At 39.5% G+C, this 16,818-nt stretch overlaps 1 protein-coding gene across 1 annotated transcript in view; it reads left to right on the top strand.

The window, feature by feature from the left end:
- The window catches only part of REPS2 (RALBP1 associated Eps domain containing 2), a 77,304-nt gene that overhangs the window by 37,616 nt on the left and 22,870 nt on the right, over nucleotides 1-16,818 (top strand). Inside the window, exons 12-16 of the mRNA XM_081001631.1 lie at nucleotides 101-175; nucleotides 1,892-1,934; nucleotides 4,211-4,347; nucleotides 15,512-15,573; nucleotides 16,588-16,665. Of these exons, the coding sequence (XP_080857757.1) occupies nucleotides 101-175; nucleotides 1,892-1,934; nucleotides 4,211-4,347; nucleotides 15,512-15,573; nucleotides 16,588-16,665 (395 nt within the window). The remainder of the gene's footprint in view (nucleotides 1-100; nucleotides 176-1,891; nucleotides 1,935-4,210; nucleotides 4,348-15,511; nucleotides 15,574-16,587; nucleotides 16,666-16,818) is intronic.

Here is a 16,818-nt window from a genome sequence, read left to right as displayed (position 1 = left end):
ATAGGGACAAATAAGAGTTAGAAGTGGTAACTGGAATAACCTTTTTTCCTATGTGGAATAATTAATAACAAGTAACATTCCGGTTTTTGTTTTTACTAAGGTCTGAAAGTTAGTGCTTCTTCCCAGACAATACAGAAGGAAGTCAAAGCATCTCAGCACTTGGCTGTCAAAACAGGTATGGAAAAATTCCTATATAACACAGAAGCAGGTTTGTTTTAATGTGGAATCTCTAAGTTTACTTACATTGGTGCATTTATGCTTGCTTCAGCATAAAATATATTTATTATTGGGTTATTAGCTATCAGCAGTATAAAGAAAATGGCTTCAAGGGTTTCCAGTATATATAAAGTATTGACCAGAATCTTGTGCATACCTAGCTGTCTGCCTGTTATAACTAATTGGCTCTACCTTGGAATATTTTTCCTCTTCACTGTGTGAAGTATTAGAGAAGCTTTTGTAAGACTTGTGTATTTGTTGGTCTAGTGAATGAAGGAAGAAAAATGAAAAGAAGCTTATTCCTTGTTACATTTAAACTTCAATCTTATGCATAATCATTAGAATTTAATAGCACTTGTTTTTTCTCACATTGTTAGAAAAAGATATACTTTATTTTGATCTCTCTATAAAACCTCTCTTATTACATTTTAAAAACTGTTTCAAAAAAGAAATAATCCAAAACACACCTAGCAAAATTGGGTCGCTGAGCACCTGCTGCTGAAGTTCTGTCTCCAACATAAGAGGATTGTCATTAATGAATTAATAACTATCCCATCTTCCTTATGCAAAAAGTCCTGAACTTACACATGATCTAAAGTGATGAGCCACTTAGTAAAATCTACTTCTCTTCCTGAACTTTATTAACTGTCACTTTCATTTAGTATAATACTGCCTTCTTATAGTTCATATAAACATACAGAAAAATATACCACTTGAAAGCAGATGTATATGTCTGAATGGTCCTGCATGTTAAAACCAAACCACTCTATATATAAAAAGTTAGTATCTCAGGAAGAAATAGTATATCTTAGGTATCTTCCTGTTCTGTAAGTTTTCTATGTTCTTTGTTTTTCGAACAATCAATAGATCATTGCTTGTCATGGCCAATTGAACCATCTTCGAGTTCTCCTCCCATGGCTGCAATTTTATGTGGTTATACAATGAAAACTTGTAACAGGTGCAGCAGTGTAATAATGTATAGAATATAGCTGCACAGGCCAATTTGTATATTATTGCTGTAACATGAGAGGTTCATGTGTCATACTGCTAATGGCCCAGTGCAGACATAAAAATCTTAGTTCAATAAATGATGGTTTTATTGGGCCAGGAACAAACTGTCCATTCAGAGTGGCTGGGAAAACCCAGTCAGATGGGTGTCAAACAAACAAACAAACAAACAAACAAACAAACAAACAAACAGGTTTTCTGTCCAGTAAGTGGTATATACATTTTGCTAAATAAATAGAGTATAGTTTCTCATTATGTCTGAACCAGGGAACCTAAGGTTACTGACTTCCAAACAAGTCAGGTTAGCAAGCCAACTTTTTACCATGGCTTAGTAACTTGGCTTGTTTGGAAGTCAATAAGCAGAGGTTTCCAGTTTGGATTAACCAAAATCTTCCCTTCTTGTTTCTTAGCTCACATGCGGGAGCACAAAGCTTGTTCATATCTCATCTTAATACACTGAGAGGTGATTGTTCAAATGCAGTCTGTTTGTTCAGACCTCAGAATACAGTCAAGGATTTTTTTTAAATGTGAAATGCCTTATATTGAAGTGCTCAGTAGCGCTGTTCATAGGCAGCACATGTTTACAGTGATTCATCTTGAAGCATCACTGATAATTAGGCGATCTGATTTCCTGAAAATATTCCTAACAAGTGATCCTTTGTTACAGTTGCTCAGGAATCTAACACACTTAAAGCAAGACCAAGATCCAGGTAAGCAAAGGCAAGAATAAAGAATAATTCATTTCTTTCTGTGTGCACCTGTTCTTGCCTGCTGCCTTCTACAGGTTCGCAGTCTATGCATCCAGGTGTGAAAATAACTTGATGATTTCCCCTCCCCCCTTGCAAAGAAAAAAAACCATCATTATAAAAAATGGAGGCTTGCTTGCTATGAATCATTAACCAGTTAGCAATTCTTGGCAGGGTAAAAGTAAGAACTACAAGTGATAGCTAGTGCATTTGTATGCTTAATCGCGTAATATATATAAACTATTCGCATATGATGGGAGAGTGAACTAAAATTGAAGAGATGGATTTTTTAATCGTGCAGAGCAAAATAATGGAAATTCCTGTTAGAAAACGTTCAGGAAATCCATCTGAATCCCTTGGCAGTGAAAAAGACAGCTACAGGTAGGGGAATTTATCTAGCTTAAGTGAAATGGTTTGAATTGAGCAAAGTAGATGTAAATATAATTGGTTGGGTAAAGGCTCACAATGATGCCTAAATCTAACTCAGATTTAAAGGTAAAGGGACCCCTGACGATTAGGTGCAGTTGTGACCGACTCTGGGGTTGCGGCTCTCATCTCGCTTTATTGGCCGAGGGAGCCGGCGTGCAACTTCCAGGTCATGTGGCCAAAACTCAGATTTAGGCATGCCTAAAACAGAAGTTTAAGCATGTGTAACTCTGCAGTGTTTAAGAACCCTCATGAAAATTCAGAATGATCTTAGTGTTTTGTTTCCATTTTTAATGAAACGGTAACAAACATCAACTATATTCTAGTCAGCACTGAAAACAGTTATTGGCTTAGATCCAAAGACCTATGTGTAGAGTTCTGCACATCCCCAAGACTTCCCTGTGCCTCATTTGCAACCACTCAGTTGCTAGGAAAGTTGCCCAAGGTGCATGTGGATGAGAGATCGTTGTTGTGCTCAGGTTCTGCTTGCAGTGGTTGGCCACTGTGAGGACCTTTTGCTGGAGTAGATAGAACTTTGGCCTAATCCAACAGGCTGTTACATTCTTAACTGTGATTTCTGTTATTTGCCTGAATGGAGGATACTTGCGTGTGGGTAGAGGTAGTGTAGAAACCTTTGATACTTGCAGAGCTTCAGTGTAGCCTATCAGGCTTGTGCAGAGCTTATCAGAGGCCTGGGACAAGAGTCTTGTTGGAATAAAGTTATAATTTTATTGCCCTTTTAAAATGTGCTTTGGGGGTTATTTTGATTATGTATTTTGTATTTATATATTGTGATTTTATCTTGTGAACTGCCCTGAGACCTGTGCGTAGGGCGGTATACAAATTTAATAAATAATAAACTCAAACAAAACCCCCAGCCTGTCCCTAATTTTTTTGCCTTGGCCTTCGAGGCCCAGGGCAAGGGTACCCAGTTGCTCCCCCACCCCCTTGCATGGGCCTGTTGTACAAAGGTAAGAGTCACAACAGTTGCTCCTCACTTTTTGTGTCTGGCCCAGCCTAGGATTAAGGCCCCAGAAGTTTGTTCATGAGGGAATGTGGCCCTTAGGTTAAAAACAAAAAAGTCTAGCTCTGCAGCATTCCATGCCTTGGTCTCGCAATGTAATATATACAACTAAGGAGTTTTCAAAAACTACCCATCTCTAAAAGCCACAGTATTTAGAATGTCAGTTATACGTAAGACTCCCTACTATAAAGAATTGCACACACTATATGTGTTGTGTACACCTGCCTGTACCATATTCAAAAGCCTTCAGTATGTAATCCCTGGAATGACCTGTTTCCGATGTTTTATGTACACATTTTCATCCATATATAGGTTTACCATATATTATCCTTAAATAAAGTGCATTTAAGTGTGATTTCTGCTGATGATAGCTAAAGGCGAGGAGCCAAGTCATCAGATAACTATGAGGTGCTTATCCTAGTTCTACCCAAAGAACATCCTGGCACAGTACTATGCCTTATGTGTGTTTGAAGGAGGTGTTACAATCCTCATATGGTAGAGAAGTTTCACATGGTAGGTAATTACATCCTTTCCACTAACACCACAATAATGCTTAATATGAATCAGAATTCTGTCTGTATGACACACACAGTTCACATTAAATATTATTGTGGAGTGGACTCAAGCTGGCTCCACCATGTGGCTGTAAAGCACCGTCTCTAAACATAAAGTCAGGGGGTATGTCATATTTAATTAATACATTCTTCCAGTGTTTGTTTTTTACAACCTTTGCAGTAGGCATAAAAACCCCAGTAGCTTCCCCCTTTTAATCTTGTCTTTTTTACCCAAGATCTTATTCAAGCACATCTATAGAAGATGCGATGAAAAAGGGGGGAGAACCACCAACACCTCCACCAAGGCCACAGAAATCACATTCCAGAGCATCCTCCTTAGATCTCAATAGGATGTTCCAGCAAAACACACAAGGTAAACAATTTCCCAGTTATTTGCACAGGCACTTACAGCTGCTTCACATATACATCTTCATTTCTTGATGTTGCAACATCAGATGACAATTTGAATATTCAATGGGTCGGCACATATAGAACTTCCTTTTCACTCACTGTCAGTGTGAGTTGAAAGTGCCACTCAGCTGAGTTGCTGGACTTACTCTTCTTCCGGGAGTCATGAGGAAATGTGTCCTGCCCAGTGGTGTCCCAGGGGATCTTCCAAACAACCAAGGCTGTTGTGGGCATAGACAGCAGCAACAGGCAGCCCAGAGTCCAATTCCAGGCAATCAGAGGTTCCAACAAGGGCTCAGGCAAGAGGCAAGTCGAGGGGCATTCCAAGGTGCAGGTAAGCCAAGGCCAAGATCAGATACAAGACCCAGGGCTAGTAGCAAGATGTTGTTCCAGCAGCAGATCTGCAGCCCCCTAGAAGTTTCTACAGAGAATCCTTCTCATAAGGAAGAGTCCTAAGTCACAGCTTACGAGGGTCCTCTTCTGCACTCAAGCATTCTACTTGACTGTGCGGGTCTTGGTCTGCCTCTTGAGGTGCCATCATTCCCAGGATTTCAGGGGTGGTTCTGTCTCTGCTTCAGAAGCTGAGCTTCCTTTCTGGGGGGTGGTATGCCTGCCAGTCTCACCCAAAGGCCCTCCTGGTTCTTCCTTGACTGTTGTTGTGAGCCATTCCTGAGCTTCTGTGGGCTCTAAATCACCCTAAGACAGATTCTTCTCAGGTGAGGAGTTATCTGTCGGGGATGGATGTATAAAAGTTTATAAAAGTTATAAACTGCTTGATTGTAAAAACCCTCAAAGCAGTTTACAAAAAATGGGAAATGAAGTCATGTCTTGCATTGGTGAACCAGTGCTTAGCCCTTCGTGTATACTGGTTGAACAGTGCATTCCTTTATATAATCTTGCTCTGAAATGTCCAGTGCTTCCAGAGAACTTCTAGTAAACAGAGAAGTTTGTCAAATATTCTCCTCCTGGATTATATGCAGCATGCTAGCCAAATATTATGGCCTGACTGGTGTTTGATACACCCCAGGTTTTTGCATATATTTATCAGATAATTGATAGGCTGCAATACTATATATGACAGTTGTGCAATGCCAGATATGGCTTAAGAAAACGCAACTGCATGTTAGCACACTTTAAAGCTCATGAGTAAGAGGGACTCTTCCTTTGGTTCAAAACTAATAGAATAGTTTTATGTTAAAAATAAAGCAAATTCTGTAGCTTATGGACCAAGTTTAATATATTACTACTTATTTGCATATTCCTCTTGGAAAACAGCACATGGTAGCTGCTTGGGTTTTTTAAATTAAACATTTTTTCAGATGATGTCAAACTTCAGGTGAAGCCAAAGCTGCCACTTTAGATGCCTGGCAAAACTGTCATCATTTATGTCTTTAAGCTTGCTCTCACCTCAGCAGTGCCATCATTTTGCAAAGTTGCTGGTGACTTTGGCTAGGAAAAAAATCTGTGCCTCCATCGTATGGAGATTTTGTCCATTTGTAATCATCTGAGAAACCAATCATACAATTTTTGTTTCGGAGGGGTTCTTTTTCATTGTTTGCTTACTATCCATTGATGGAGATTTATTTATTAAATGTATGTCTCTTCTTATACATACATACGAATATTGCCTAAGGGATAACTCAGCCAGTAGAGCGTGAGACTCTTAATCTCAGGGTTGTGGGTTTGAGCCCCATGTTGAGTGAAAGATTCCTTCATTGCAGGGGGTTGGACTAAATGATCCAAAAGGTTTGATGTGTGTATTTATATGTTTGCATATATAATTTTATAGATGCATACACATCCAACTATCTTTGGTAATAGTGGAGACCGCAGCACTGTGATATGTTTTCATTATGATGCAGTGACCCAAAAAAGCATCTCTCAACAATTCATCATGCTGCCTTCTGTGTCTCTGCTTTGCATACTGAACATTTCGGGTTCCAGGACTTCTTCCACCTGGCCAGCTTTGTACTGCTCCTTCTGCTACAGACTGTGCAAATGGCTGCTTAATTCCTTAACAGAAGAGCTGGTGTGTGCCAGCAATTTGCCTCATGCTGCATTTCCTATGCTGTGTTCCTTTTAATCATGCTGTGTTTAATAGTCTGATCAGTACATTAAATTAAGAAAGGTGGCAACTCAGACTAGTCTTTCAAGTTTTATATGGCTGGATAAAAACCAACAAAGCCCACCCACAGAACAGTTAAGGTATTGCTTAAATTTAAGATACTGGTACAATCTTCTGCCGGCTATGCATGCTTAGTATAATTTAAATCTTCATCAAACTGTGATGAAGCCACATAAATTAAATGGGTTATGTAAAATATAAGCAGAATCAGAGCATTTAGATCCTATACACATTGCTATGTAGTCTTCTGTCATATAGCTCTGCATTTAGGGTTGTATTATTCAGAAAGCCCACAAATGCATGTGAAATAGGAACTGAGTAGGCATCTGGGGTTTTTCCTTAGCCTTCTATAATTACAGGGAAAAGTCATACAAAGGTTCCACCTGTAAATCATGAATTCCTATTCATGTTAAATGTACTATTCTATTCAAGTTGCTTTATGACAGCAGGCTGTGGATGAAAGGGCACCTTTCCCCCCTGAAAAACTTGTACAAGTCCTGAATAAATGAGTAGAGCCGTACACTCCTGCTTCAGAATCTGGAGCTAGGTAATTAAATTTTAACACAGTCACAAACTATGTATTTGGAGCTGGATGCTTGAAGAAAGTAGTAAAGCAGAGCTTTAAACAGTAGAATACAGGAACTTACTTATAGACTGGCATTGATGAAAGAGAAGCAAAATATTTTGCCTTACCAGTTTTTTTCCAATCAGAAGGGGTAATTCAAAATTGAAAGGGTACCTCAGTGATAATCTTGGCATACTGGAATTTTAACAAAGATCGTGTCCTTTCAAATTGACCTGATTTAAACAAGTATTAAGGAGTTTGTAATTTCACGTACTAGAAGTGTAGATTAAATAATAAACACGAGAATCCAAGGTTGTTGCAGGAAGTTTCCATGCAGATATTGGGGTTTAATATTCATCTAATAGCCCCTTTCCTAGCAGAGCCCCTGAAGGAGTGACACATTGAATGCTTCTTGGTCCATGGAGGAATATGCTCAAATGTGAGCCACCATTGAAAACAAGACAGGGAAATGCAAGCTTTTTTAAAAAAACAACAACTAATAATTACCATATTTTTCCGTGTATAAGACTAGGTCTTTCCCCTTTAAAAAAGTCAAAAATTAGGGAGCATCTTATACATCTCCTCCCATTTTCTTAATCTGAGTCCCCCAAAATAGGGGCGTCTTATACATGGGGGCATCTTATAGACGGAAAAATACGGTATGTATTTTACATATCTTAGTACATCAATTATACAATTGCCATCGTTAATCTTACACTCCACACACTTGACTTCCACACACATCCCTCTGTGGGGTCTTATTTAGTCCTTGTTAAGCTGCATCTCCTTAATTGCCACCCATCTTCTGCTTATTTTTAACTGCTGCTCATATATCTAATCCCACTTGGAAGTTTATCTGATTGTTATATTTCTTTAAATATTCCCAAAAGTATTCCCACGCTTCTTTTATATTGGACTCATCCTGATTTGTTATCTTTTCAGTCAACATTGCTAGCTCTGCGTATCCTATTAGCTTATTCTGCCAATCTATTTTTGTCCTTCCACTTTGGGGCATAAATTATTCTCACTGCTGTTATTACATAAAGGAAAAGACTAAGTACTTTCTTGGGTATTTTCCCCTCTACTATACCCAATAAGAACATCTCTGGTTTCTTGGGAAACGAGCCCCTTAACATCTTTTTTAATTCTGAGTATATCATCTCCCAATACTCTTTGGCTTTCTGACAATGTCTCCCCGTACATTTCTGAGCACAATTCAAAGTGTTGGTGCTGACCTTTAAAGCCCTAAACAGTCGCGGCCCCCATCATTCAGCCCGGACATTGAGGTCCAGCGGCGAGGGCCTTCTGGCGGTTCCCTCACTGCGAGAAGCGAAGTTACAAGGAACCAGGCAGAGGGCCTTCTCGGTAGTGGCACTCACCCTGTGGAACGCCCTCCCAGCAGATGTTGAGAAAGAAACAACTATCTGACGTTTAGAAGAACATCTGAAGGCAGCCCTGTTTAGGGAAGTTTTAAATGACTGATGTTTTAATGTATTTTTAATCTTTTGTTGGGTATAAATAATAAATTATTATTATTATTATTATTATTATTATTATTATTATTATATTTGAACAATGGTAGCTCCAGCAGTTATGCTGGCATTTTCTTAGGGCATTCTAAGGTCACACAGTATCCCAGTCTCACAGTATCCTCTCCCCAGCTTGGAGTCGTAAGGGAAGCCTCTTATCAGTGCCCCCTGTACCTCCCTGCTGCCAGGGGAAGAAGCCAAGAGATGGAGATTCCTTGGGTCTCTGGCTCTCTCTTTCCTTCTCCAGCAAGCCAGCCTTTATCCTCTCAGGGCTATTGAAGCCCATGAGCTCCAAGAGCTCTTCATTAGGCCTTGGTGATAACAGCGGCTCCCTGTCATGGGCTGTACTGACTGAGTTGCCCTGTAGAGTTGCATTGGGAACTTCTTAAAGGGGCAGTCATGTCCCTTTAAGGGAATCCCCTGGAGATCTTCACAGCCCCAAATGCAAAAAATAATAATTTTAAAAAACAGACTCAATTTCTGGATTGTTGTTGAATATCTATTTTCCACAATCTTGATATGAAGGCCATGGGGTTTAGATTATATTGGCAGGATGTGCTGTGATGTGCTCTCTTCTCTCTGTGTGTAGTGCTGAACTGAATTGTTTCTATGTGTGTGCATTTATGTAAGATCAAAGGAAGATCTTAACTTGTTTGTAGAAATTATGAATCAGTACTTTCTAGCACCAGCTGCAGGTGTGTTGCGCCATTGCTCTTTCCATTTTTGACCCTTCTCCCCCTCCTGTTCTTTATATAAAGCACTTTGGACTTAAGATGATTATATACTGCACTATGGAATTTTTATTGCTAACTACACTTAGACTACAGAGCCCTAAAGTTACATAAAAATGTAGCAAGCATTTCCAGAAATTTAGCATGCTTCAAGATGTCCACCTACTTCCATGGCACTTCTCATAGAAACAGAAATGTCTGTTATGCTTATTACATCTTTTTTGTGGAATTTAAGCCGCTGGATTACATACCCGTCTTTGATATCCACATGGAAGTGGCCCCAAGTGAGCATAAATAAGCAAGAGTTCTAATACAGTAAAGGTAAAGGTACCCCTGCCCGTACGGGCCAGTCTTGACAGACTCTAGGGTTGCGCGCCCATCTCGCTTAAGAGGCCGGGGGCCAGCACTGTCCGCAGACACTTCCGGGTCACGTGGCCAGCGTGACAAGCTGCATCTGGCGAGCCAGCGCAGCACACGGAACACCGTTTATCTTCCCGCTAGTAAGCAGTCCCTATTTATCTACTTGCACCCGAGGGTGCTTTCGAACTGCTAGGTTGGCAGGCGCTGGGACCGAGCGACGGGAGCGCACCCCACCGCGGGGATTCGAACCGCCGACCTTTCGATCGGCAAGTCCTAGGCGCTGAGGCTTTTACCCACAGCGCCACCCGTGTCCCTTCCTCTAATACAGTAGTTTCTCCATAAAACAAAATGTACAATCTGCATTGTTTGGGATGTATTTTCATTTGCATAAAAATTGAAAGCCACAGCCTCTGTTCTGAATATTTTTAGAGTTTGACTTTCAGATTTTATTCAGTTGAGAATGAGTTCAGTTCCTAAATGCATGCACACATGCCATTACTGTCTCTAACAAGCAGAACCCAACAGTGACAAATCTAGCATGCCACTATACTTGCTTGTCTACTGCATATATATTATAATATATAGAAATACATTCACATTCACATGCATGTGCATATTTGCTTGCTTTCTCTCTGACTCATACACACACACACACACTGCTGTCCTGCTTCGGAAGAGATTTTTGCTGATGCTCTGTTCTAAGAACTCTGGATTGTGCCTGGGAATAGTGCTCACATAAGCATACTACTTTCAAACAGGTCAGAGATATTCTGAAACAGCAGGATTTTATGAATATTTCATGAATAGCTTAAGTTAGAATTTTAGGATTAAAAAAAAGCAGGAAACTGGGTCAAACATGCCTGGTCTGAGCATTTTGCTTGCCTAGAATGCTGAATGCCCAGATACAGCATATTTTCCTAAGCTGAACAAGATGTAGCGCATATATATATCCTGTTGTGAGAGAAACAACTTAATGTTCTGAAATGAACTGCATTCTGTACCTTTGGCGGTGCTGAAAAGATACTGCACATGAAACCCTTGCTTGGAAGAAGCCCCAGTTTATTATTTCCTTTTAATACAATTTGCTATTTCTCCATGGGGATTTACCTGACCCCACAGATGGCAGTGATAAGGGTCAGGACATGAACACACAATAAATATTTGCAGTGGCTTTACAGCAAGTTTAATAAAAGGACAGCAAATGAACACTTTTTGTAATCCTGTTGTGGTCAAAAATGGAGTTTTCAGAAGAAATTGAATTCAAGATATAAAGAAAAACTATGGATTATTGGCAACACATAGTTCAAAGTAACTAGTTTCTCATTTAGGTGCTGCTAAATGCATTTCAGAGCACCTTCACTGAAAGAATGCAGGACTGATTATGAAACCTGTTTTTAGATTGCAACATGATGGATTCATTTGTGATGTTGCTTCACTTTCAGTCTCTGTATGCACACTGGGAAGATCTGGGGAACTTCCTGACCTATATACCTATATACATTTTATGAACACAGACTTAACACACACTCGTGATTACTCCCATCAGTCCCAGCAACTGTGGGATAATGGCCAGGGATGATGGGAGTTGTAGTTCAGCAACATCTGGAGGACCAAATGTTCCTCTACACATGGGCTTTGTGAATTCCAGCACAGGAATGTCTGTTTTGCAACAAATAATCTTGTGTCACCTAAAGACTAACCCATATCATTATTACTTACATTTCCATGGACTCAAGTCTACTCTGGAAACTCTGTGTAAGAGATATCTGATGTGTGATACATCCTTTGACTTTTTGTCTAGCTGTAAGGATAACATGACATGACTGCAATATATACCCAGGTTGCATATGCTGTAGCCTCCAACTTTTCCAGGACTAGAACCCAGTTTTATTATTTTAATCAAATATTCTGCCACTCCACTCTTTATGCAACCTAGAAGAATTTGGGGATTGGCTAATTCAAGATTGGCAGGGTTTCTATGTTGCTGTTTAAAGAGTTACCTTTCACCTCCAGCTATGTGCACAATATACGCTGGATTTTTTTTCTTAGCATACCCATTTCTTCCCAATCACCAGCCAAATACAGGTATAACCCACAACTATATGTATACCCAATGTATACCCAATACAATTTTGTTTCTGTGATAAAGTAAGAGGAGACCATAGTGATGCTGCTTCCCCTACTGAGCTCTTCTCACATTCTCCACAGCTCTGATCATTGCACCCTGTTATGTGATTGGTGGCTGCACGTTTTTTAAGTGCTTTATGTATGTCCTTATATTGTTCTTTATTTTTATTTTTTGTTTTATCACTTTTGTGTTTGCCACCCTGGGCTCCTTTGGGAGAAAGGGTGGGATACAAATTTAATAAACAAATAATTTTCCCAGTTGACAAATTAAATACAAGGGTGCTACAAAGAGAAGGCTGATCACACCTGTTTTCCCATGGTGTCTGTAATGAATATCTGATGCATATAAGACCCTTTCATACATTACATACATGAAGAAGGTTCACATGATGATTAGGGTCACACACTTCTGTCCTGGCAACATGCACCTGGGCTAGGCCTGTGCAGATATCTGGCAGATATCCTCTGGAGAGGAGTCGCTGTGTGGGGGCTGCTGTCCTGTACCCTGCATTATTATTTATTGTATTTATCCTCCACTTTCTGCAGAAAATATCTCAAAGCAACTGACAATTGTAAAATATACACAATACAAAATAAAAGGCAACATCAAAAGATAAAACAAGTATTAATAAAAGTACTAATCTGTGGAATCCTCAGCATGCATGAGGAGGAACACACACACAACCTTTTGAAAGAAATAAACATCACCACCGACATCAGGCTGGCAGTGAAATTTAAAAGGCTTTCCTTAGTGGTTGTCAGTTCCACCTGCGTGTAGAGAAGGGTGGGAATAAGGTTTTCCAGCAGAGAAGGGTGGTGATGTGTAAGAAAATGGTTTTATCGGTGGGGAATTGGTATCAGGAGTAATTGGATAATAGTGTGAAGAATTATCGGAAAGGCTTTCCTATAGAGGAAAGATTAAAATGTGAAAACAGTCATTCCCAAATATGTACAACCCTTGCAACTCTTGGAGGGGGGGAGGAACTATTTAGTAGCGGTCTAAGGATGCACTTTAAGGGATACAAGAAACACAGAAGTGAAATTCAGGGGCAAATCTACTTTCTTGCATAGCCATCAGTTTAATTTAAAAATCTTATACAAGAAACCCTGAATTAGGGCAGTCACATTTGATACTTTCATTGGGATAAGTAAGCAAGTTATTTACTATTAAGAAGCTATCCATCCAATTGCTAATTGCATGGTTATGTCGGTCTCTCAAGCTGGAAATGCTACAAAAATGCCTCTTTTGATATGAAAAGCAATCCAAACTTTGTAGCACAAAGTTCCAAATGTTGAAATCTAAACCACACTGACCATTCCCTAAGAATCAGTGACTGAGTTTATTTTAACTGGAGACGTCTAAGGTTGCCTCGTAGTGCACTTGGAAAATTATAAGTTGTACCTAGGTTGATGTTCTGCTGAAACAAGTTAAATGTTTTATGTACAGTGGTACCTCTAGTTACAAATTGAATTCGTTCTGGAGGTCTGTTCTTAACCTGAAACTGTTCTTAACTAGAGGTGTGCTTTCGCTAATGGGGCCTCTTGCTGCTGCTGCGCTGCCAGCACACGATTTCCGTTCTCATCCTGGGGCAAAGTTCTCGACTCAAGGTAACTCTTACAAGTTGTGGGAGTTTGTAACCTGAAGCGTTTGTAACCTGAGGCATTTGTAACTGGAGGTGCCACTGTACTTAAAACTGGCCGATGTGATACCCTTGAGCTTGAACAAGTATTGAGTTTGCCTGGCAGTTCATCTGCACCTTCATGATACACCTTTAGGTGCCACGTGAAAATCTTCCTCTTCAACCAGGCCTTTTTGGTTGACTAACATCTTACATACTTTTAATTGTGTTTGTGGGAGGAGGGGGGGGGTTATTGGCTTGTTTTGTTTTTATTATGCATTTTGTGTTTTTATCTTGTATTTTTATGCTGTGAACTGCCTTGAGATCTACAGACAAAGGGTGGTATATGAAATGAATGAATGAATGATGCCATTCTGAAGTCTATTTCAGAACTGAGTAACCTTTTGTGTTTGTTGTTTCAACATTTAAAATTCTAGCATTTGCTGTTGCAACATTTCAATTCTAGTGTTTGTTGTTTCAACATTTAAAATTCTAGTATTAAGGTAATGTCATGGGAATGCTAAACAGAAAAATGATTCCTATATATACATTAATTGAAGCCTGTGTGCAGGCTTTTCATAGGTATCAAGCTGTGAGAAAAGGATGTTGAACTGGATGGGCATTTGGCCTGATCCAGCTGGACTGTTCTTTTCCGTAACCTTAAGCAGAGAACACATTTCTCGCCATAACCTTTGGTTTGAACATTCATATGATTTTTCACTCCAAAAACATGAGCGGCCTTAAACACACATGTGGAAAAGTGAGATATAAATATTTTAGATAAATTAAAATAAAAACTGGCTAAATGGGGAGGGGGAAATATCATTAACATAATACATGTTTTTTCTTACATTTGATGACTGCAGTTTGACTTTTTTTCATCCTACAGATGTGTTTGTCGGTTTTATGGTTAACGTTACCTGAATTCTAATAGCTCACTACCTTGGTGTTTGGGTTTCAGCATGTCACCAGACATTAACAGACTTCAATATTCTCATTTATTCCTTTTCTTTGTTTGTTACACATACCCTTGGCCAGCATTCACTATTTTCCTATAAATCTTAAAATGCATAAGTTTCTATTATTCCCATATGCTTTATAAATATTCCTGCCCAAATAAGTTTAAAAATGAGAACATGGTTAAGATTTGGTATACTTAAAAAAATGCATGTGCAGTAAGATACATAGCTTAGGATACATTTATCTATGTAGCATTCTCGTGGTGTGACTTTAGTGCTAGAATTTTAAATGTCCAAATAACAAACACAAAAGAGGTTGCTAAGTATCTTTTCAAATTGTGTTTGCTAAAAAGGATCAGCAGTTATAAGGGGTTGCTAGAAGGTTAACTATCAAGAGATTCTTCAGTCGTGCTTCATGTGTACGTATAATCTATGTGTCATTATAATTGCTTCACAAAGCCTTGTCTTCTCTGCAGTTCTGGCCTCTAAAGGTTTATGGATTTAACTGAAGCCAGATTGGGAAGTATAATAGATGGTCCCATCATGGGTGTTAGCATCTCAGATTTCTGGCTCAGAGTAGAAGACTGAATTATATTATGTTACCATAAAGCCCTAAACTGACTTGTTTGGTCTCTTCCCTCTTCAGCTCCTGCCAAAAATATTTAAAAGCTACAACTAGCTCATCCAAGTGCCAGAACATCTAATTCCATGCACAGATGTTTTCTGTACAACTCCACTTTTTCACATCATCGCATTTTATTTTGAATGCTCTCTAATGTCCATGTTAGAATATTGCTTCACTTTTTAAAGGCAAGAGTGTTTGTGACAAAGAACAGAAAACTCAAGGGGAGTTTAACTCTCATGTACCGAGCTCTGTATCTTTCACTGAAATTTGTTAATTGCATCGGCATTGACGGTATTTGTCATGTTTATTCTGAATAGAGATGTCTCTGTGAGGTCATAGAAGATAGTGGTGATAGGTTCACTTGAAGTGTGTTTTCTTAAATTGATCTGAGTTTTTAGAAAATCAAATAGTGCTAATAGATTTGTTTAGTTCTAGCTTGCGTTCATTCATTTGTTTATCTCCTTCTGTTTTGTGTTTTTGTTTCTGCAGTTCGGGCGGGTTGGCTACCACTGCCACCACCTGCTCTACCTCCTCGGCCTTTTGTAACACAGGTACGTATAAAACTTCAGCATGAGAATATTGGGCTTAGTGTTGTCTTTAAAAGGAGCAGTGGCCATTGGCAGAGTCTCCAGAAAGGCAAAGAGCAATGTTTCCTGGCACAGGTCTCAATTTGGGCCTTGGGACCATTTCTCCCAAACCATTCCGCCTGCTGCACACTGACATCATACATGACGCCAGGTGTGAGGCAGGTAGAGACACAGCTGCCAGTGAATAACCAGGAGCCTTAAAGTACATCCCCAATTATGCACTGGCATGAGAGGCTTACAGTCAGTGTCGGAGCTAGCTTGTTGGGAAGCAGGGCATAGGAAACGACAGTGGGCTTTGAGTCACCACCCAAGTAGGTGGCAACTCGGTACCTGCTTTCTTCAGGAATCAGCTGTGCACCCAAAGAATTCAGTCATACAGCCTGTTCCTCCAGAAAGCCGGCTTGGAGTTATCCCCTGTCAAATGATAGATGGTAATATCAAGCCTGTTGGATCACCTGCACAACCAAGTAGTAGTTCAGCTGATCCCTGCAGAAAGCAGGCATGGCATCACAGCAGGCTTCAGAGTAGCTTCTTGGCTTACTTGACCCGGATTTTGTTTTGTAGTGTGGATGGAGTTTGGGATTTAGATCAACTCAGTGATAAACTTGTGCAGGTTCTTTTGAATGTGATATAATGTAGTACAAGTTGTTCACTTTGCTGAGTAGATTTTTGATCTGCAAGTTCTAGTTCTCTAGTTTTATCATTTTAGCTCTGTTTTCTGCCTTAAAACTGCATTCAGAATTCCATCACTCATAAGTGAGGTGACCATGATGCTTAAGGATATGTTGTATTTTTGCCTGTTTTTATAAGTTGTGGCAAATTGGATTCATTCTAGTGTTTTACTTTTTTTATTGTGTCATAAACCACCCTGGGATCATATGATGTAGAGTTGGCTAGATTTTCTCTAATTAATTAATATTATTCTGGACATTCTTGCCACCTAATATATCACAACTAAAAGCTTGTCCTGTGTTGCAGGTTTCTCATCCTGGCACAAATGCTGAAACAAATGCTCAACTCAAATCAAGCTACATAGACTTCAGGCTTCAAGAACAGGTACACCTTTAAATTGTAAGCGTAGAATTGATTTGGGTACGGATTGGGCTAGCAACGGTAAGATTCCTCCTTTAAAAAAATATAAGCACTGTTGCCTGTTAAACACTTATTCCCTATACACTTGCAGTTTGGGAGAGATTAACATTCTGTATC

Source organism: Podarcis pityusensis (genome assembly GCF_964106645.2).
Source record: "Podarcis pityusensis genome assembly, chromosome: 4".
NCBI lineage: Eukaryota > Metazoa > Chordata > Lepidosauria > Squamata > Lacertidae > Podarcis > Podarcis pityusensis.
The sequence above is the reverse complement of the archived record's forward strand: the minus strand, read 5'-3'. Positions and strand labels throughout refer to the sequence as shown.